The sequence below is a fragment of the Gastrolobium bilobum genome, unplaced genomic scaffold (genome assembly GCF_033153095.1).
Source record: "Gastrolobium bilobum isolate Gb01-03AN ecotype WA unplaced genomic scaffold, APGP_CSIRO_Gbil_v1 utg28220, whole genome shotgun sequence".
Classification (NCBI taxonomy): Eukaryota; Viridiplantae; Streptophyta; class Magnoliopsida; order Fabales; family Fabaceae; genus Gastrolobium; species Gastrolobium bilobum.
In genome coordinates, this window is record NW_026896084.1 from 141,877 (window position 1) to 166,120 (window position 24,244).

General features: G+C 37.3%; 1 protein-coding gene across 1 annotated transcript; it reads right to left on the reverse strand.

Moving 5' to 3' along the window:
• Positions 1-19,137: 19,137 nt before the first annotated feature.
• LOC133297717 (uncharacterized) lies at positions 19,138-19,695 on the reverse strand. Its single transcript, XM_061496906.1, has one exon. The coding sequence runs from the start codon at positions 19,693-19,695 to the stop codon at positions 19,138-19,140; it is 558 nt and encodes a 185-aa protein (XP_061352890.1).
• Positions 19,696-24,244: the final 4,549 nt, after the last annotated feature.

Sequence of the window (24,244 nt, forward strand, 5' to 3'; positions counted from 1 at the left end):
TATAGAATTCTCTATACCCCTGGGTCCACCCCTGCATGAAAATCAGATACAGAGTATACAAAGCATCATATAACAGATATCTTAACTAAACAAAATATATATACATATCTTATCAGAGGCGTACGCAGTCATTCCCAAGGGAGGACCCCAAACGGAACCAGAACATATCAGAGATGTACGCAGTCACTCCCGAGGGAGGACTCCAAGCAGACATCAGTGCACATACAATCAATGGCCAAAGATCATTACAGAAATCACATCTGAACAGAACATATCATATTATCAAATAGCTCTATATGAATGCATTTATACAAAACATCAAATACAGTCATACAATCCAACCATAGTCCACTAACCATGGTGGAGCACTCAAGTAGGAAAAGACTCCGTAAACATAGAGCTTACATCTTGGAGCTTTTACAATATTCTTACTTGTTGCACAATTCATTTATCTTGATCCAAAAGAATCCAAATGTTCGCAATATCTAGGCACACCTAGAGAAGGAATTCAACACAAAACTCAATAAAATGATATAGTGCCATGTAAATTTACAAGACACACACTTTATTGTTTACTTTCTTTTTCTTATCAATTCTTATGCCAATATTATGTCACTCATACAAGTTATAACCAACTTTTTTTTTTTGCTTAATCATATTAGGCCATAGGTGGGAGGTTCTTTGTTCAACAAATTCTCACATAATTTCACATATTCACTAGTCTTAGGATAGTCCCAAAAGGCCATCAGAACATTCATTACTCCTCTTAGCACTTAAAAAACTATTCTTTCCAATTTAAGGCAGAGTGCCCATTACAAAGGAGCTATAAGATTTCTCTATGTCTAGTTCCTAAACCCAAGCTTAGCCACCTATATAAATTATTTTACGCATAAAAGTGTTCTCACTTTGCGAAACAGTAACTCCAAACGTATACCTCCTTTGAAAATGGCCAAAACTCATTTTAAGGGCATACAAAGGAGCTACCTTATTTTCTTTTTTATTTCACCAAAGCGATGGTTCATACACCTTCGAATATTATTGCACGCATAAAAGTATGCTGACTTTGCAAAATAGTAACTTATAACACATACCTTCTATGAAAATGGCCATAATCACATATAAGGCCCAAAGAAGGAACTTACTCATTTTTCTTTTTATCTAACCCAACCAAAGGTTTAAAAATCTAATCATATAGTCCTTAGACCGTATAAGTTCTCATTAGCACAAACAAGCACTCTAAAAACATACTTTCTTTGTAAATGGCTAAGAGGCACATAAAGGAAATCATGCCAATTTCATGATTCCAATGCTTTAGTCCATCAAATTCAAGCTTATCATACAACCATAATCATCATTAGGTAATAAAACACTTTTTACACAGTAATTCATCCATTTATGCCTCAAAACATAAGACACCACTAAGCGTCATTTAATTAATCCACTCAATTCACAACTTACATATACCTATAAACCTTCACAAGTGTCCAATTATTTTTTGAACATTAAACCCTAATTTTTCACACCATGGTTGAATCTAGTGGGAGGGATTCAAGGAAATTGTTCATACTTTAAACACATGTTCATGCTTGTTTCACATCCTAACTTCATTAACAACACTAATCCATCATAAATTTCAATTTTTCAACTCAATAATAATCCACACAAAGTGCTCATAATATTCAAAACTTAAAACATGACATTCAAACCATTGGAATGAGAATTTCTTATCTCAAATCACTTGTACAAGGCTAGAGAACAAAACTCAAGCTTGGCTCCACACAAAAATCCAATCTTTCTCTAGAATGAATAATAACTCGAAATTTGAGAAGGAGAAAACTCTTCACACAAGTCTTTTCAGCCCAAACAAAGTGGTGGAATGGTTCCTTGAGTTATTTATTTAAATTTTCATGTTAGACATGAAGGGTTTTGGTGGCTAAAAATGGATGAATCAAGCTTTTCACCTTTGGAGCTCACTATTCACGAACAAAGGAAGACAGAGGCACACAGGAAAGGAAGAAGAAATGAAGGAGTGTCACAGTTTCTAAAACTTAAATATGTTATGTTACTTTAATTGGGTAATAGCTTATCTATTTACACACCTCCATTCAATACCAAACTTTACCCAATGAACTATAATATTTTTCCAGTCATATTTCTAACTTTACTTTTGCATTATGAGTAATTTTTCCTACACACATTTTTACCCCAAAATTCTCACTTACTATACTTTTTACCTCAAAAGTAACCCTAATTTATTTAACTAGGTCTTTTACTTAATTTAACCCATTTATGCATGATTAAATATTTACTCAAACGGATTAGGGGTATTATATACACCAAAGTCATTTCAACAAAAAAATTTCTCCTCACGAAAATATTTTTAGGATTATGGGATGTCAAATATTTGATACATTATTTAATAAATATGATAAAAAGTAAGCTAGTAATAATGGAGTTAAAATTTCCAAAAAAAAGAAGGAGGTAATATTGAGTCAGAGAGAGATATTTACCCACCTTCAAATTTAAACATTTTGTTTTAGAATTTACACTTGTAAGTAGTGTTCTGGCCACCCCAGTTGATTGGCCCAATTTGATCATCTCAATATCAAAGGGTCAATGCCGATTCTTCACCCTACCAGCGCCACTAGAGCTGCCTTACTTGGGATATACCCACATCCTTTTGTCTGGACAGACACCCAAAAAGTCTCCCCCTTATGCCTTTATCACACAATAACTACTGTTAGCATTGCAGTAGCTACAAAGTGCTTTGTATAACACCTCACATCATTGAAAATACATTATTATGATTGAGTTATGTAATAGTTGGCTTAATTGGTGAAAATCTTGAGTTTTGGGTGAAAATACACTCGATGGGCAAAATGATAATTTGAAAATTCTGAACCCTAAAATTGTGAAATGATATAATTAGACATTATTTGGTGAAAATAATGTTGGATTTGGTTTCAGAATAAAATTTGTAAGTGGATAAGAACTTTTTTGAAAAATTATTGAATAGTGATTTTTAGCTGATAAAATAGCACAGTATAATTTTACTAAGAGGCTAAAAAATTATATAAATATTCTAGGAATGGATATATGTTGAAATAAGTGTTTAGAACTAAAAGAAATAATTATTTGAATTATTTGAGGAATTTTGGTATTTTTTTGTGAACAAGGGAAAAAATGAAATTATACAAAAATTGTCCGAATCTTTTAAACACAGTATGTGACATTATTAAACTATAATTGTGCATCTTGAATTTATGAAAATACCTAAGTCTTGAAATTAGTTAAGATTTCAAGAAGATTAATTAAATAAATTGAATTTAGATATTTTCTAAACTTTTCCAAAAAGTCAAAATTGGTGGCCAAGCTTATTTAAGCATGAAATCAGCCTTGAAAGCTTATCTTCTTCCTCTTTTCTTGTGCCTTGGCCGAAACCCCCATCAGAGAATAGCTTAGGTTTACAACTTTTTATTTTGACACCGAATCAAGAAAGTTACAACATGAAAAATACCCGAAATGTCTTAGTGATCAAAAACCTAAAAGAATTTCTTGAGAAAGTGGGTGTGTGAGGAGATATGTGAGCTTCAAGGTGGCAATTTTGTGAGGTGAGAGTAGCCATTGTTGGTGCTTTTTGTTGCTTGAAAACTTGTATATTAATCACTGGAAGCCTAGGAACCCATTGGTGAAAAGATTTCTCAATTTCACCTTGCATCTCTTATGGATCGAAATTTTGGACATAATATGATGTGTATGTTGGCAAGCAAGGTTAGAGAGGTTTTATGGCTATGTCCCTTCGGAATTTATTGTTCGTATGGATAAATAATCAGTAGAAATGCAATAAAAATTTAAGTGATTCTGGTGCCAACACTTATACAAATTTTCAAGGATGAAAGAATGATTATTTGTGAAGGAAGTCTTTGATGGATGATGCATTTGATTGGTGGTTGTTTAAATCATAAGTTAAGAAGTTTTATAAGAGTTTTAAGCTTGTGAATTGCTGAAAATTACCTTGGCCGCATTATATACATATTTGACTATATTGATGAAATTAAGGAAAATGATGTAAATTATGTTGTGATCTAATGGAGAGTGTTTGAGTATATTGGTGATTTAGTTGATTTAGTTAAACTATAATTGGGGTGATTGAATTCATGAAAAATCTTCCTTGGAGTATTAAGATAACCCTCGACCATTGTGGCATAATTAGGGTGGTAATTATTGTAAATTATAATAAAGTGTAACTGTGGTGTATCATGATGTACGAGAGGCTTGTGAAGCAATGAGATTAGTTGGTTTGGATTAAAATGCAAGTGGTTAGACTTTTGGACTTAATGATCTTGAGTTAGGATTTTTCTAAGAGTTGTTGTTTGTGTTTGCTTGTGTATTCTCAAGCATGTGATTGATCATTGTTAACTCTCCCAAATGAGAGTTAATTTGGTATTTTTATGATGAATTTGCTGCATAAATTACATATAAGTTGTCTTATTTGCATGTTAATTGAGCTAAATGTTACATATTCATGATTAAGTGACTAAGTACCAAAAATGAGACAATATTCTTTGATTTTATGTAAGAAAAGATGTTTTGTTGAGTGTTTGTCTTTGCAGGAAAAATTGACTTCTGAATGCTGTAGCAGAGAAGCTGACGAAGTAATGATATAGCAATCGGTACAGCATGACAGCGAGGACAAGGGAACAACTGAAATTTCAAAATTCAAAAGTTAGTTATTCCCCAACAAATTGATAAAGCACCAGCAAGCAAGGATTAAGGGCGTTCTTGAAGATTAATTCTTATCCTAAAATCCCAAAGATCAAGGACAACAAACTCGTACCTAGTCAGCAACAATATTGGCACAAGAAAATCAAGAAGATCAAGTTCTTATCCAATCAAGTGCCAACAACCCAAGAAAATAGGGATAAGATAAGGCTGCAGCAGCACAATTTACGGATTTTCACTTCCAAACCTAAGGCCCAATTATCCAACCACTTTTCCTATTTAAATAGGAGTCCTCGACGAATTCCAGAGGTCGAGAAGTGAGATAAACAAGTAGGGAAGCGAAGTCAAGTCAGAAAAGTCATTTTAGAGAGAGAAAGTGAGATTCTTGGAGGAGGAAAAGCTGCTGGAGCAAGACTGTGACAGAGTTTTACAACAACATTCCTTTCATCTTCTTTTCTATTTCTCCATGATTTCTTTCTTCCTTTTCTCTGTTTCCTTTAATTTCATTATGAGCTAAAGTGCTCCTTAGGTTAGGTGATAAAGTACCTATGTTGTAATACTGAGATATATGCCTAAACTATGTTTTTATTAATGTTTAGAGTAAATACCCTTTTGGGTCCCTAACAAAAAACACAGTCCCCACTTTAGTCCCTTACAAAAAAATTAGACTCGAGGTCCCTAAGAAATTCAAAATGGACCCATTTTAGTCCTTTTGAGGAACTAATGTGGATCTTTTTTGAATTTGTGAGGGACCACGATTTCAACTAAATGGGTCTACTTTGAATTTCTTAGGGACCTCGAGAGTAATTTTTTTTAAGGAACTAAAATGAAGACCGTGTTTTTTGTCAAGGACCCAAAATGGTATTTACTCTAATGTTTAATTAGTTTTTCAACATGTTTGCTTACTTTTATTCATGTGTGCATGTCGAGAGATACATATGTGATATTGAGGAGGTTAGGGTCGACAAGTTTCCGAATCCAGACCCTTGTTGAATTGTGTGGATTAATTAGGTTAAGAATAATTTGATTAAGTTGTGGGTAGAGAGATCATTCACACCACATAGCCCTTGAACTTTAACAATTCAGTAATTAGTTTGGCCATAGAGATGTGGAAATAATTATTGGGTATATCTGTTAGGTTGGCCAAAAGCCCTAGCATACCTTAGTGTTCAGTTACTAATTAAGCATTGATAGAGCATCATTTCAGTATTGCTGTATCAGGAAAATTGAACCTGACCTATATCTCATCCATCATCTTAATACCTTTGAACTTATCTTACTATTTTCTTAATTTAAATTGTCTTTAATTTTATAAATCCAATCATCAAAATCAATCATTTTTCCTAATTTCTTTACTTAAATAGCTCATACTTTATAACTTATCTCCGTGAAAACGATACTTGGACTCACACATCCCTATATTACTTGGGACACATGCACTTGCGTATTTGTGTGATTGACTTAATTGATTGCAAATTGCACAACAATCATATTGTGGTATGATCATTGTAGGTTGACTCTCTTTGATCCAATCTTGGAGGATTAAGTTTTGGAAACTTCTCTCTATTGGTTTGTGAAATTGCTTGTGGAACTTTACAGGTAAACTTGTGTGTGTCCTGGGGTTAGTCCCTTTGTGTGCTCCGCCATGTTCTTTGGGAATAGTTGGATTTGTGATATTTGATAATGTGTGATATAGTACGATTATGCATTCTTACCTGATGTTTGACATGCATTTTGGCATAGTGTTTGGTATCTATACTTGTATTTTTGGCCAGTAAATAGATATTATTGTGGACTTCCACCTTATAAGACTCTAAGTAGGGAATTCAGGTTGGTGCGGTGCCTTAGAGTTGTTAACGCTCTAGTATTGTCTTGGGAGTTATATGATGGGATCCTTACATAATATCCTCGTTGGGATGTTCTTGGATGTTTTCCTAGTGACAGGATCCTTGGGCAATAGTTCTTTGATGTTTGCCTGATGGTAGTTGTGATTGGGATCCATGAGTAGTAGTCCTTGGATGTTTTCCCAGTGATTGTTGTGATTTCATTTGTTATATTGTTCATATGTTTATCATTGTATGCAAATTAAGTGAGCCATTAGGTGGAGTGAACCTCCAGGACCTGTGGTTTACTGAGATTGTCAAATCTTACCTAGCATTATGGGGCATTATTTTCAAGTACCACTAGTGCTGCTGGAGAAGCTTTAGGCAAGAAGCTCACTTAGTGCGGATACGAGCATATACAGTATTTTGACATGTACATAGGAGTACATGAAGATTGACTTGACATTTTGAGATATTATTTTGATGCAAATGGTAGTTTCTTATTTTGTATCATTAACTTAGTGCATAAACATTAGTCATGTATGAGATGTTGTGGACATTCTTAGAGTTATTCATGCTTTTGAGTCTAAGTCATTTGATATTATGTTGATGATATAATAGTTAAATTTGATAGTTGATGTAAATGTAATTGTATCATTGGAGAACCTTGTATATGTAAATATTGGTGTATGTGATGGAAGGGCTTTAGGCCTATTGTAGTTATTGATGATGTTTAATTATAAAGAATGATAAATGGGACATTGTGTATAAAAAGTAATTAGAGGAATTAAAGTATATTATGGATTATAAGTGCACCAAGATATGTTGATCATTTGGATACCACCTTTTTGGTTAATTAGGTACCCTTTTGAGTATTAGAAGACACTTGTATAAAGTGGGAAAAAGTTATAAAAACAAAGGAGACTCTCTCGGAATTTCAAGAAAAACAGTGAGATTTTATCCTAACTTTGAGAGACCATAACTCTCTCCATAGTGGTCCAAATAAGGTGTACCATACCTTATTTTCAATCGTAGAATGTCTCCTATATTGTCATAAATTTTGGTGTCATTTGGAGATGTTGAAACTTCCTAGTTTCCATTTGAATGAGAGCTATTTTGTTTCACGTTGAAGTTGACAACATTGGTATTCGTTTTTAAAAAACTCATATCTCTCTCATTTCTTACCCAAATTAAGCTTATGATATATAAAATTGAAGCTTGAGGTTTCTACTAGAACATATTAAAATTTTATGGAAAAAAATGTGAGAAACATCTGCAGTTAGAAAATAAGTGAGGTATGTTAGTGAGCTTGACAATGCAGTTTTGACAGTTTTAAGAAATTAACTTACAACGAGTGTATTCAGAGTTCTAGAACTCCAATTGGGGCGTATGATACTTTGTTGGAAAGGTAAAAGAGTATAGAATAATGTATCAAAAGATGAGAATTTATGGACAAGTAGTCCAGCTGCAGTTTTGAGAAAACTAAGTGTACCTTAAATAGGTAAAATATCAAATTGTGTATTTGTGCTTCGTTGATTTATAGAAACCACTTAGCAACTTAAAATAGACGTTGTATGATGTTAAGCAATAATACTTATAATTTCGCAATAGTTTGAGTTACAATCACATTTTTAGAAAATGTTGAATACGAACGTTTTATAAACGTAAGGATTTTGTAAACGGTATTAAAAAGAAAATATTTTGCCGTATTTTTAAATAAATTGTTGTGATTGTAACTGCGCTTAATATCATAATTGATGATAACATTACCGGTCACGAACGGGGTGTTACACCTTGCCAATGCTAGACCAGGCGCATATGGCTCTTCCCTGTGGTAGTTGACTTGGCTCACTCTCCCACATAAATAAGGGTTCAACCCTAACTATAAATACCCCTCTCTTTTACACCATGAGGAGACATGATATTACTACTTGGGTATGAGCTACTGCTTTGTCAACTTGAAGAGCCATAGTGGCCATTCAACTCCACCCCCAGTTGTTATACATTGTAGCTAAGACTTCTTTGCATAGCCTTGGTTCATGCCATTGTCGTCAAAGATACCATTATATTGACCATTATACCCCTTGGTGTAACATGACTTTCTAACCTCACTAACTCTTCATTGGTGCCATCATTGGAAATCTATAAACTCTAATTCTCATTCTCTTACCTAAAGTTCTAAGAGAATTAGAAACCCATTTCCTCTTTGTTTAACCACTGACGCAATGGTCCTAACCAAAAGAACGACCCAACCTAGGGTAACCACCCCGGATGGTTAAGCCCACACCATGCATTTAGAGTCTGCACCTTCAGCTCCATCAACACTAGCTCCTCGAGCCACACTAGCCACAATTGGACTAACTGTGGTCGTCCCGGATGCTGCTAGACCGGTCACAGCTGTTCCTGTTGTTATAGACCTAGTTACCCAACGTGCAATGGATGAAATGAGGAGGGAAAACTTCCCATTTAAATCATTAGCTGATCCTACAAGAAGTACAAGCAGAAAGTATAGTTTCAAACCCACCACCTCTGCCTCAAGTCCACTATGGGATGCCCAAGTAAATCCTCATCGCCCAAGGTGAAATACTAGTCGGTCATAACCCGACCAGTGCGTGTGCTTCATTAAGAAGATAAACTCAAAATAGCAAACCTTTCACTAGCTCAACAAACTGCCTTATACCAGTCGACGAATTTCAATATGAGCAACACCTCCACCTCGATAGAAACACACAACTTCCCTTGTCGGCACACTAATATCGGTACCAAGACTTCGCTTGCTACCGAGCTGGGGAGCTTATGTTTGGCCAGCTAGGGGTGTTCGCGGTCTGAATTGGATCGGTTTTGGAAGAAAAAATTTTCTGATCCAATCCCTTCGGTTTGATCATGTGATCATCCATTAGGTTTGGATTTTTTTTCAAATCTGAACCGATCCAATACAATTTTATTCGATTTGGATTGGATCGGTTTTCGATATTTTGAAAAGCCTAAAATTTGTATAATGATTATTGTGCAAATAACATATCTTTTGTATGAATTGTGTAACATCCCCGTCTCGAGCCGTTTCAATTAACATACATATGATACAAACAGAAACAGCAGAAGACTTAGCTTACGAAAATCCGAGCTAACTTTTTCTCTTTCTTTTTTCTTAAATCCTTTTGCACACGATATCTCACATTGCATACCTCTCCTAATTTAATTCTTATTTGACGAAGACAAAAATCGGGCAGAGTAATATAACACATCGCAATTCTAAATTATATATTAAAATATATTAAATGAGAATTAAAGGGAAGGATTAGTGAAAATCCTGAAAATTATGCCAAAATATAAAGAAAAGGCAAAACGGTAAATTAGCCATGCACACAACCCTAGGAAGGAAATTGAGAAGAAGGTCTCGGATGATAAAAATAACCTTGGAAATGGATTCAGAACGAAAAATTGAGTGGTTAGGCAAGTTTCAAAAAATTCAGTGAATAATGTTTTTACCGGGTAAAAATACCGCGGTACAGTTGCACCGTAAAGCATGCCGATTGAGTTTTGAGCTCTAGGTTTTGAATACAAGTTATAAATGGTATATAGGACTAGGAAATATGATTTCTGATGAAAATTGATGGAAATTAGTAAGTTTGGGGAAGCGTAACAACGGCTCACGTAACAACTTAAAATAACATTTTCTCCGAACGACCGGAAAACTCTGGATTCATCTGATCAAGGGTAATTAAAGGACAATGGTTAATGTTAAAAATTAGAGTTTCTAAATAGGTTATGAAATTATGGATGTTTAGTGGAATCAGAGGGAGTTTTGAATTAGTTTGAAATCGCGTGAGGTGGCGGTGGGGCCCACCTCACTTAAGTCTCTTAAGACACATGTGCATATGCATTATTCATCATCTCCCACCCTCACTCTCTCTCTCTCAAAACCGTGACTTTCTCTCTCCTCACACCATTTCTCTTTCAAAATTTCTTTCTTCCATTACTCACTCCATACAACTCCGAATCAAGAAAAGTTTGTGAGCAAAGTTGTTGGAAATCATCATCCGAACACAACACACCGATTAGTTTTCCTTGAAAACCTCTCATTTCAGAGATATGGGGCAAAACCAGCCACGAAAATTGAGAGAATTTTTGTGATTTTGGAGTTGTTTGCTTAAGCTATTGCTTGGAGATCACTTAGAGGAGTCTTGTGACTTGATTGTGGGTAAGATTCAACACCTTTCATGGATTGATTTGATGATTTAATTTCATGAAAACCTAGAGCTTGTATGCTTGATTTATGGAGTTAGAGAGCTCAAATGGAAAATGTTTGTACATGAATATGTCTTAGAATGATATGTAGGAGCCATAAATGCAATAAAAATTATTGGTGAAAAATATGATTTTTAACTTAAGGAAAATTTTGATGGTGTCATGACTTTGTGTTTGGAATTGTTGTTAGGATTGTGTAATTGGATTGTTGGAGGTGTATATGAGTTAATAATGGGATGATAAGATGTATTACATTGCTAAATTGAATTGAATGGTCCTTGGTGTGGGCATTCGTTGATTTCGGCCAAGAAGGAAAAATAAGGGAAATGATGTTGTTGAAATTATTTGGATGATGTGTTGTGTATTGTATGATAATTAGATGGGTTGTGCGGTGGTTAGAAGGTTGAAAAACCAATAAAAAAATAATTGATATTGTTAAGAGGTGAAATGGAACCTAGAGTAAAATATTAAGCAAAACGATATTTGAATGATGAAAAATGAAAAATGGCACTTGATATGACCTTTTGATAACCTAAGGATGCCTAAGAAAATGAGAAAGAAAATTTAGAAAAATAAATTGCAAATTAACACTATAGAGGCCGAACCTACATTGTGTAGGGGAGGATTTTTGACGTTTTCGTATTTTGATAGATTTGTCGTGTATTGATGATTCGTACATGGTTGTTGTAGGTTGTCGTACGTAGATTTGAACCCCGAATCGTGAGTTCGGTGGATTGCCCTTGGTCCCGGACCAAGTGGGATTTAGGTGAGTAATTGGAACCATGCTTGTATAATTGGTAACTTGCATGTGTTTGCATGAACGGTAATTGATTGAGAATGTCCTCTGTGTAGGCATTTTTGTTGTGTAACGAGCTCGGAGAACATATTACAGGGAGCTAAGTGGAGAGGACTATACAGGTAACCTCTTGGTACTGGGGCTTGATCCCCTTGTGTGTTCCACCATGCCCGTTGAGGGTGATGGTAGGAAGTGTATGTAAGTAATGTAGAATAACATGATCATGCATTTAGTATGTATGTTGGTACATAGGATGTACCGAGTCTCTGGCCAGTAGACAGTTTGCCTTCGGGCGTTACGAACTTCCACTGGATAGGTCTCCGAGAGGGAGTTCCAGTTGACCTAGGTTCGTGGTGTGTGATACGGATAAGAGCACAGTAGGAAGTCTCGGGTGTATATGGATGGAAGGTGCCTTGGTTGGATGTTCTAGGAACACGCCTTGGTTGAGACCCGTAGGCTTATATGCCGAGCCATTAAGCTGGACGTTGCGTGGTAATGGCATCGACATTCCAGCTTCGTCATATTTTGCATCTCTATGTTCCCCGGTTTCTCTAAATTCCTTGCTTTATCCCATTTTCAAGATGTTATTTTATGTTATTTATTTGCATCGAAGTGAGCCATTGGGCGGAGTATTCTCCGAAATCTCTGGGTTACTGAGATATATTCGTATATCTCACCCCGTCTTGGGGGATTTATTTTAGGAGGTAGCAGTGGTGCAGGAGCGGCGGGCAAGAAGCCCGTAGGATGACTAGATAGAGGATTATACATTTTGCTTTTGGTGGCCATTGGGCCTAGGCTAGACTTAGAGCATGAACATTGCATATGTATTTAGGAGGAGATTCATTGTCATATTTGTTCATGTCATTTTGCCTAAGTCTAGTTGTATATGTCATTTTAAGGTTCATGCTTTATGTTGTAATTGAAGGTTATGAATTGTAATATGTAATTGAGAAGTTTTAATTGTACATGTATACTTGATGTAATATGATTAAAGGGAAATAGTCCTATTTTAGAATTATTTTTATGTGTATGTTTAGAAAATGCATGCGAATGGACATTGGTGATTGAAATGTGCTAAGTGTAATAAAGTAAGCAATATGGTATGTATTGAGTAAATTGATATAAATTGTGAAGGATTGTAAGAGCCCCAAGGTATTGCTGATCCTTATGTGTGCCACCCTATGATTATTAGGTACATTTTGAGGTCTTAGATCGCTTTGCAAATTTGGGAATTTTTGTAAAAACAAAGGAAACTCTGGCAAAATTTCTAGAAATTGGCATAATTTAGGCGTACTTCGGGAGAGTATATCTCCCTCCACAGAGGTCCAATAGGGAAGTTCCATACACCATTTTGAATCTTGAGATGTCCTCTATCTTGTGGTAAAATTTGGTAAAAATATGGATTGTACGTCGGCCTGTAGGAGGCAGAGAGCGCAGACTGTTGAGTGGGCTACTGCACATTGGGCAGTTCTGGACCAAGTTTGGGAAATTTAATCCCGCTTTGTTTCTCGGCCAAATTAAGTGTATGATATATCAAATTGAATCTGGAGGTGTCTAGTTTTTTTGTATAAAAATTTGAGAGAAATTGGTTGAGTGGATTTTCTACAGTAATTGATTTAGTGAGGGATGTTTGGAGCTATTTTGGGGTTGGCTGGCAGCTTTGCTTGTCCAACTTCAAACGGCGATATCCAGAGCAAACGAGCTCTAAATAACTCGCGTGATTGCTTCCTAGAAAGGTAATTGAGTGTAGAATAACATATCAAAAGATGGGAGGCTAGTAGATTGCGGTTTGTCCGCAGAAAATTAATGACCGAACCATATTCGGAAGGGTAGAAAACGTAAAAGTGAGAATTATGCTAATTGGGGTTTATGGGAACCCCTTAGTGACTTATAGGAAGTAAAATAAGTGATAAAAGTAGTTTAAATAATTATTTCGCAAAGAGTTTACAGTTACGGTCACAGCTTTTAATTATTACGCTTTTTATTGTTTTAAATGTTCGTGTAATAAACGAAAAAAGTTTACTTGCATTTTTATAAATGAATTGCTGTGATTGTAACTGCGCTTAATATCATAATTAATGTTAACAATACCGGTGTAAAACGGGCTTTTACAAGTAACCTCTGTAAATTGGACAACTGGATTTGCCAATTCCACTCTCAAGTGTTCCTGATAAACAGTTTATACCATATATGATTTCAGAATACCAGATATCCATATAGGACTATATACCCATCCATGGGAGCATGCATAACTTGGCTCCGTGCCACTATGTCTAACAACATGCAAATCCAACATGTAAGCATATAACTGAATGCTACATCGGAATATAAACATGCCTGAATACATAATTGTACATGCATCAAAACAGAAAACATGTACAAATCATATACAGGCCATATACAAAATAAAGGACCAGACATCCTGATCCACAAAATATTGGAATACGAAATAACATAAATACACTCCAAAATAGCAGTAGCCTACAGCTACTCCAAAATCCAGTCCGTCATAGCACCTCTACTCACGGGTCTTATCCCTGCCACGTGAGGGCTCACCGGGAATCTGAGAACCTGAAATGATAACCCAGAAAGAGGTGAGATAACAAATCTCAATAAGCTGCAGGTTTATAGAGAATTCTCCATACCCATGGGCCAACTCCTGCATGAAAGTCAGATACAGAGTCTACAAAGCAACATATAACAGATATCATCACTAAACAAAACATATATACATATCTTATCATAGGCGTACGCATTCATTCCTAAATGAGGACCCCAAGCAAAAATCAACGCATATGTTCCCAAGGGAGGACCCCAAGACCAGACATATTAGAGGCGTACACCGTCAGTCCCGAGGGAGGACCCCAAGCGGACATCAGTGTACAATATAATCAAAGGCCAAAGATCATTACAGAAATCATATCAGAACAAAACATATCATATTATCAAATAGTTCTATATTAATGCATCTATACAAAGCATCAAAACAATCATACTATCCAACCATAGTTCACTAACCATGGTGGAGCACTCATGCAGGAAAAGACTCCTTAAACATAGAGCTTACCTCTTGAAGCTATACCAATCTGCTTACTTGTAATACAAGTTACCTATTTAGCTCCAAAGGCAATTCAAACCCTCTCAGTCCCTAAGGCACACCTAGAGAAAAAATTCAAAATAAAATCAATAAAATGCTACAATGCCATGAAATCTACATGAGGCATACATTTTATTGCTTACTTTCATTTTTTACACTTTTGCAAAATCTATGCCAATACACAAGTCAAGACCATATTTTCTCCATTTCTTTATTAGACCATTTTAAGGATGATTTAATGAACCACAAGCACCCTCATCGTTTCTTATTCATGTAGGGTCCTAAAATAACCCAATCAAGCTTCTAAATACCATTTATAATTTTTAACAATTTCAAGCCCCCCATAAAAACTTAAATGGTCGAACCAGCATCTAGGAAAACTAGGATTTTTTTTGCATCAAATCAATAGATACAACTCAAAGTTCCTAGAATTCACACATAGCCCCTAAATTATTCAACTATTCTCATAACAATTTTAAGCTTAACTTTGCCTAATTTTTTGTTCACAAGGTCATGGCAACTCGTACAAAGGAGCTAAGGTGCATCTCATTTTGTCTTAAACCATTTAACTTCCAAATCATACTAAAACCATGCATTAGGACTTAAATGCATCATCAACATAATTTTAACATAATTTTTCCTAATAATACCCTATTGGCCGAAATGCATAGGGAAGGTTTCCAATGGATTTTCCACAAGGTAATCTCACTTTCACACTTAATCTCAACATACACCAATATTCAAACCTTCACGATTCATGCAAATAAAATTTTTGCACATCAAACCCTAAATACCTATCATGGCCGAATTCTAGTGTGGTTCAAGGGAAATTTTTCTTAATTTTTTTAAACACATGTTCATGGTTATTCTACATTACAACTTACTATACAACACTAATTCATCACAAATTTCTAATTTCAAACTCAACATTTCCCACCCAAACATGCTTCAAACTTTCAAGACTTAAATCACAAAGATCAAACCATGGAAATAGAGATTTCTCACCTCAAATCCCTTATACCAAGCCTAGAGAACAACCTCCAAGCAAAGCTCCATGAAAATTCACAATTCCTCTCCTTGATGAATAGTGATCCGAATTTGAGATGAGGAAGAACTCTTCCCACAAGCAATTTTAGCCCAAACAAAGTGGTGTAATGGATTCCTGGGGTGATTTACTATGAATTTCGTCTAATGCACTTAATGATTTGGATGCTTGTAGAGTGAGAAATCAAAGGAAAGAAAATGGAACCCTTAAGCTCCTTCCGTGGAGAAAGAAAGATAGAGGCGCTCACGGGAGTGGAAGAAGAAATAGGGAGTGTTACGGTGTCCAAAAAGTTAAATAGGCTAAGTTACTTTAACTGGGTAACCACTTATCTATTTACACACCTTCATTCAATACCAAACTTTACCCAATGAATTAGAATATTTTTCCAGTCATATTTCTAAATTTACTTTTGCATTCTGAGTAATTTTTCTTACACACATTTTTACCACAAAAATATCACTGACTGTACTTTTTACCTCGAAAGTAACCCTAATTTATTTAATTAGGTCTTTTACTTAATTTAACTCATTTATGCATGATTAAATATTTAATCACATGCCATTTTCTAATTAAACGGGTTAGGGGTATTATATATTGGCTTTGTAAAGTTTGAATAATGATTATTGTGCAATCTAGAAGTATTATTAAACGATAATCTAATTTTCAATATAGTGCAACAAAAAAGTTGAAACTGGATAAACTCGGTTTCAAGTATCTATCACATGTTGGATAAGAAGGAAAATTAGACAATACAAAGCAAGGAAAATTAATCTCAATTACTAATACAGAGAGATCTTAAAACAGTTTTTTATTTTAGATTTTGACATATAAGTTTTTTTTATAGTAGTATCACATTCAAGTGAAAATTATAAAACTAAATAAAAAAAATCCTTAACTCAATTCAAATGCTATATTTATGTAGCAAAAAATTCATATTTTTATAGTATTCTATCCAAAGGTTGAAATCACAATGATAGTAGTAACATAAACTTGCTAGAATGTACCAATAAATTTTCTTAGGTTTAGTTGATGGGTTAATGGGTCTTGGGTTTAGAATTATTTGGACTATGACTAGGGAATAGGCCAAGTAGGTAGAGGGGATTAATATATATTGGACCGGTTTGAATTGGATCAGTTTTCACCAACCAGACCGAAAACCGATCCAATCCAATTAAAATTTACGGTTTTTATTTTCAGTTTTTGATGTTTCAACCTTTGGTTAATTTGGTTATCAATTTTTCAGTTCAATCACCACGGTTTGAATCAGTTTGGATCGGTTGATAAACACATTTATGGCCAGCCCAGTTGACTGACCCAATACCAAAAGGCCCATGCCACCTTTTCTCCACCTTACCAGCACCACAAGAGCAACCTTTACAGTTCTACTAACCTTGCCCCCCTGCAGCAGGTTTTTCCCAACATTAGACACTAGAATGCCTTGCTTGGGATACCCCCACATTCTTTTTTCTGGACAGACACCCAAAATGTCTCCCCTCTTATGCCTTTCTCGCTCAGCAGCTGCTGTCAGCATTGCATCCGCTGCAAAGAGCTGCTAACCCTGCCCCCTGCAACAGGTTTTTCCCAACACTAGACACCAGAATGCCTTGCTTGGGATACCCCCACTTCTTTTTTGTCTGGACAGACATCCAAAATGCCCCCCCCCCGTTATTCCTTTCTCGCTCAGCAGCTGCAAAGTGCCTTGCCACAGCTAGGCCAGGTGCATATGGCTCTTCCCATGGTAGTTGACTTAGCTCACTCTCCCACATAGATAAGGGCTCAACCCTAACTATAAATATCCTTTTTTCTAGACCACGAGGAGACACGATATTACCACTTGTATGAGTCGTTACTCTATCAACTTGGAGAGCTATAGTGGCCATTCAACACCACCCCCAATTGTTATACACAGCACCTGAGACTTATTTACATGGTATTGGTTTATGCCATTGCTGTCAAAGATACTCCTATATTGACCACTACACCCCTTGGGTTACATATTTGGCTCTAGCCTCACTAACAGTTTAAGTAGTATGGCATAAATTTTACTCTCTTAAACTTAGCTTTCAAGTATTGATTCTTATTATTTCTTATCTACGGATAAAATTTGAATTTTTTTTCAAATATAACTATGTATTAATTTGCTTAAGTTAAGGTGATTTTTTTTTTGGGGCCTTTAGAGTAAAAATGGAACATATATTTATTAAATAAGCACTTGTCTTGTTTATATTATTTCCATAGTTTGGCCATACTTATTGTCTAAGAATTTTCTTCCGAAAAGTGTGCCTAAGGTGTAAGTTCTCGTCTTCGTCTTATTGGTAATCTAATATGGGACTTCCTAATTAGTCACGAGCTTTCTTTACGTCACTTTCCTTTTCACAGCATATGATCTCCTTTTTTTTGTAGGTTACAGGGAATAGAACACACAACCACACACTCACACACACTCTATTACACACCCACACCACTAGCCTAGCTCTTTAGGACTAAGTTTCCAAGTCAGAATCTTCTAGGGATAACTTTTGCATTGAACTGGGCCACTGTTATTTATTAATGGTGGTATCTCATATATAAGTGATCTATTTGCTCTCCTTGATTCAGCCCAGGTTATGATATAGTAATTCGTTGTCTTCCAACAAGAATTGTTTCTTAATGTACAAACTCAATTCAATTCAAAAAGTTATATTAATGATAGTATATTTTATAAGAGTTTGTTGAATTTGAATAATGGACATTACATGGGTCAACCTATTTGTATTAAAAAATTTCACAATATTTTTTTATTTAATAATAAAATGGAGAGCGAGTATGGAACTTGTACTATATTTTTCGCAATATGTACTATATAATAATTTTATATTATATATTCAATTTAAATATATTCATTGGTTCATTGATTATTTGATTGATCCAATTCAAGTTGAGTAGGATGACATAGGCGCCAAAACTCTCCCTACAAGTTTCAACAACTGCTTTTCAAGTAACTCTGATAGCACCTCAAGCTATGAATTCACACAAATAAGAGAAAACAAGAAAAGCAATGTAATATATCTCAGCAATTCGAGTTTGCTGATTACTCCAGAATTTGAGATGAAGAAGAAGGCAAACATAGTTTGTTACAGATTTTAGATAAACCTCTGATAGCACCCTTTCCACCTGTTATACGCAACTGAATACTAAATGGGCTAACAATTACAAAGGCCCAACTACATTTACTATCTTATTAATTGCCCTCAGCCCAAGTTCCAAATGCTGAGTTCAACTCTCCTCATCTATATGACATCTGTTAGCCACGTGTGTGCATCACAAAGTCTCTGGTCCACCTACTCTTCTCCTTGGTTCTCTCCCCTCTTCTCAGCTGAACCACTTCTTTCTTCTCTATATCATCTTCATCTATCTGTGTCTCTCCTTAGCTGTCTCGTGGTTGTGGATCCGCCACCTCCTCTACGGTTCGAGGTTCCAGGTCCCTATCAATTTCCTCCGCCCTTAAAGAATCAATCTTGTCCTCAAGATTAAATTGGGGAAAAGCTTGGCAAAACTCTGATGCGGACATCCAGGAGGCGTCTTCCAACGGCAAGCCACGCCACTGAACAAGGACCTGCAAGTCCGTCCCTTTTTCGTTGGAAATGGTCCGAGAGCGCACTATAGCGAGTGGATCGGTCATCGGATGGTTCTCCCAAGTTACTGTTGGAAGTGGTTGTGGGTGAAGTGCGAGGTTCTTCCGGAAAGCCTTCAGCAAGGAAACGTGAAACACCGGGTGGATCCTTGAGCCATCTGGAAGCTGAAGTCGATAGGCAACCTGGCCGATTCTTTCAGTCACCAAGAACGGGCCATAATACCTGCGACGGAGTTTAGAATAGGACTGATTTCTGACCGATTTCTGCTTGTAAGGTTGGAGCTTGACCAACACCTGATCTCCGACAGCAAAGTGTATGTCACGGCGGTGTTTGTCAGCTTGGTGCTTCATCCGCTGACGAGTTCGGTGCAAGTTCTCTCTAAGTTGCCTAAGGATAGCATCTCGTTGTGTCAGCAGGGTCTCCACAGCTTCTATGGGTGTTGTCTAACCTTCATATGGTTGTAAGGCAGGGGGTAGGCGACCATAGAGTATCTGGAAAGGTGTGGAGCCAATGGAAGAATGGTATGATGAGTTATAAGAGAACTCAGCCCATGGTAAATACTGCACCCAACTGTGTGGATTTTCCATTGTATAGCAGCGTAGGTATTGCTCCAACCCCCTATTAGTCACCTCAGTTTTCCCGTCATTCTCAGGGTGATTTGTTGTGTTGAAGTGAAGGCGCGTGCCACTCAGCCAAGACAACTCCTGCCAGAATCTGCTGATGAAGATGCGGTCTCTATCAGAGACGATCGATCGAGGGACACCATGGTGTTTACATACATCAGAGACAAATATGGAGGCAACCTTTGAAGCGGTAAAATTGTTGGCTAAGGCTGAAAAATGGGCGTATTTAGATAGTCAATCAACCACCACCATGATCGCTGATTTGCCGTCGGATTGGGGAAGCCCCACTATGAAGTCCATGGACAGATCTTCCCACACAGCACGTGGAATAGCCAGCGGTTGGAGTAGCCCAGCTGGGGATAAGGGTTGGTATTTAGTCACTTGGCATACAGGACAGGTTCGAACAAATTCTTGCACATCCTGTTTCATGTTTGTCCAAAAATAATGGGTGGATATTCGATGCAGTGTTTTGCGTACTCTTCCGTGCCCTCCTATCACCGTGAATGAAATTCATGAAGCAATGTGGTCTTCAACTCAGAGTTGCTAGCTAACACAATCCGCCCTTTAAAGAAGATAAGTCCTTCTTTCACAGCATAGTGCTCATACCCTTCGCTTCGTTCTTCAATTGCTTTGCTCAGCTTGACTAATTCTGATTTACTTGTGACCTCAGATTTGATGGAGTCCAACAAGGGATTATTCAAAGTGGACAAGGTGAATAGAACATTCTGAGTAGAAGCTGCTGGTTTCTCCCCTTCATGCACTCTGGACAGTGCATCAGCCACTTTGTTCACAGCACCTGGATAATATTCAATTATGTAGTCAAATCCTAAGAGTTTCACAAGAAACCTCTGCTGCTCTGGTGTTTGGATTACTTGAGCCATCATCTCCTTGATACTGTGTTGATCGGTTCTTATAGTAAACTTACAACCCAACAGGTATTGCCGAAACTTTGCTACACTCTCGGTTATAGCAAATAGTTCTCGAACATAAGTGGATGCTTGTTGCATTTTTGTGGACAGCTTGCGGCTAAAATACGCGATTGGTTGATTGCTCTGACTAAGTACTGCTCCTATTCCAACCCCTGATGCATCAGTGGTCAACACAAAGGGAAGAGTGAAATCTGGTAGTGCCAGGACTGGTGGGTTGGAAAGAACTTCCTTGAGCTGCTGCATTGCGTGAGTGGCTGCATCATTCCACTGGAACCCATCCTTTTGGAGGAGTGTGGTTAAGGGAGCAGCTAGCTGGGAGAATCCCTTGACAAACTTCCTGTAATAACTAGCTAGTCCAAGGAAGCCTCTGAGTTGCTTCACTGTTGTGGGTGTTTTCCACTCTTTGATTGCTATTATTTTCTTCTCATCCGGCCTTACACCTGCTGCTCCAACGACATGCCCCAAGTACTCCACATCCGATTGGGCAAAAGAGCACTTCTCCTTCTTGGCATATAATTGGTTCTGTTGTAAGCACTCCAATACTGTCCGGAGGTGTCTCAGATGGTCCAGCATGGTCCTGCTATATATTAAAATATCGTCAAAGAAAACAATGACAAATTTTCTCAAGAAGGGTTTAAGTACCGAATTCATAATGCCTTGGAAGGTAGCAGGGGCGTTAGTGAGGCCAAAAGGCATAACTACGAACAGCTGTCTTGAAAATATCTTGCTCAGCCATCCGAATTTGGTGGTAACCCGTTCTCAGGTCCATCTTTGAAAACACGGAAGCCCCTGCTAATTCATCTAGCATTTCGTCCACTGTGGGAATGGGGAACCGGTTGGCTATGGTCACCTGGTTAAGGGCTCGGTAGTCTACACAAAACCTCCACGTTCTGTCCTTTTTCTTGACCAATAGGACCGGTGAGGAGAATGGACTGAGGCTGCGTCGGATTACTCCAGACTCCATCATTTCCTTGACTATTCTCTCTATTTCCATTTTCTGAAAATGAGGATACCTATATGGTCTAACATGTACTGTTGTTGTTGCAGGTTCCAGGTGAATGCGGTGATCCTCTTCACGGAATGGGGGTAAGCTGGTAGGCTTCTCAAATATGTCTGCAAATTCTTGCAGAACCTGTTGCACACGTGTGTCCAGTTCTGTTGCTTCAGGAATAACAGCTTCCATCTTGTGCTCTATGGTTTGTAACTGATACATACATGCAACCGAATTAGAAGAAGTCAACCTGCGTAATTGGTTTAATTGAATAGCTTCCATGGCAACACTGGGTTCTCCTTTGATTTCCACTAGCTGGCCTGCCTTTTCAAATTTCATCAATAGCTGTTTATAACTAATGGTCACATCTCCCCATTCGGATAGCCATCGTACCCCTAAAACGACCTCAGCCCCTTGTATAGGTAATACATACAGGTCTGGATAAAAGTCATGCCCTTGAATGTCTATAGGAACTCGAGAGCATACCCCCAAACAACTCATCATTTCCCCATTACCTACCAACACCTGGAACTTCTGAGTTGGACTGATTTCTAGGCCCAAGAACTTCACTAATCGGTCCTGTATGAAGTTGTGCGTAGAGCCTCCATCCACCAAGATTTGGACTGCTGTATTGGTGATTCTGCCTTTGATTCGTAAGGTGCTAGTGGAGTATTGGCCCGCCATGGCATGCAGGCTGATTTCTGGTATGGAATTATCTTCTCCTTCAATTTTCTCATTACTAACTTCATGCTCCAACTCCAATTCGCGAAGGTCACTGTCTCCTATGGTGTCCCCATCATCCTGAACCACCAGAATGAACAGCTTCCCTTTGCACACATGGTTCTTATGGTTTTTTTTCATCACAGTAAAAACATAGGCCTCTTTCTCTTCTTTCGGCCATTTCTGCCGATGATAAGCGTTTAATGCGTATATTCTCCTTTTAAATCAAAGGTCCCATCGGCTGACTACGTTGAGGTGTAGGTAAAAGCCCCTGTGAATTACTGCCACCAGCTACAGGTACGGTTCTGTTTGGGAATGTTCTCATGTGACTTTTATCATTAATTTTGTCTTCCACTAACTTAGCTAAGTCAATGGCCTGCTCTACAGATGCAGGTAGGTGCATACGCACCTCTTTGCGAATATCTGGCTTGAGCCCAGATTCAAAGTAACTTTGGAGGCTAACATCGTCAATCCCAATCACTTGATTCGCCAGTTGTTCAAATTGTGCTTGATAGTCAGTAACTGATGTTACTTGAGTCAGTCTTCCCAATTCTCCCCTCAGATCTCGGTAGCGTGAAGGCCCAAACCGAGCGCGGAGAGCTATCAGAAATTGCTCCCAAGTTCGTAGCCTACCATTGCGATCCACCCAATGGTACCACTCTTCGGCAGATCCGTCCATATGGAAGGAAGTTTGGGTGAATTTCTCCAAATCAGTAAGGTTGTGAAACCCATAAAATTGCTGGGTTTTATGGATCCAAGGCTCCGGGTTTCCACCAGAAAATCGTGGAATGGTAAGTTTTACAGATTTAAATGCATTAGTTCCAAACAAATCTCCCAAACCTCCATGGGAAGTCCCTTCTGTCTTAGTCTTGCTCTTCTGCGTCTGATCTAATTTTCCTTCCATCATTGTTAACTTCAAGTTCAAAAATGATAGCACCTCAAGCTATGAATTCACACAAACAAGAGAAAACAAGAAAAGCAATGTAATATATCTCAGCAATTCGAGTTTGCTGATTACTCCAGAATTTGAGATGAAGAAGAAGGCAAACAAAGTTTGTTACAGATTTTAGATAAACCTCTGATAGCACCCTTTCTACCTGTTATACGCAACTGAGTACTAAATGGGCTAACAATTACAAAGGCCCAACTACATTTACTATCTTATTAATTGCCCTCAGCCCAAGTTCCAAATGCTGAGTTCAACTCTCCTCATCCATATGACATCTGTTAGCCACGTGTGTGCATCACAAAGTCTCTGGTCCACCTACTCTTCTCCCTGGTTCTCTCCCCTCTTCTCAGCTGAACCACTTCTTTCTTCTCTATATCATCTCCATCTATCCGTGTCTCTCCTTGGCTGTCTCGTGGTTGTTGATCCGCCACCTCCACTCCGGTTCGAGGTTCCAGGTCCCTATCAAACTCAAACTCGAGACTAGTGATTAAGTTGGAATAATCTTTTAACAATTAATCCATGTGTTTGGTGGCATTAACGCTTTTGTATACAACGACTCTCCAACCTTTATCGAGATTAACTTCCTGTTGTTGGTCAACATGGATAGAGTTTCCCTTCTGTAGAGAGTGGTTCTATATCTCCAGTGAGATCAGAGTTGTTTGGCGCAAATTCCCTTCATCTAATTTT

Excerpts from the sequence above, each read along its gene's own strand:
- LOC133297717 (XM_061496906.1), bottom strand. The coding sequence starts at position 19,695 with ATGAAGCACCAAGCTGACAAACACCGCCGTGACATACACTTTGCTGTC.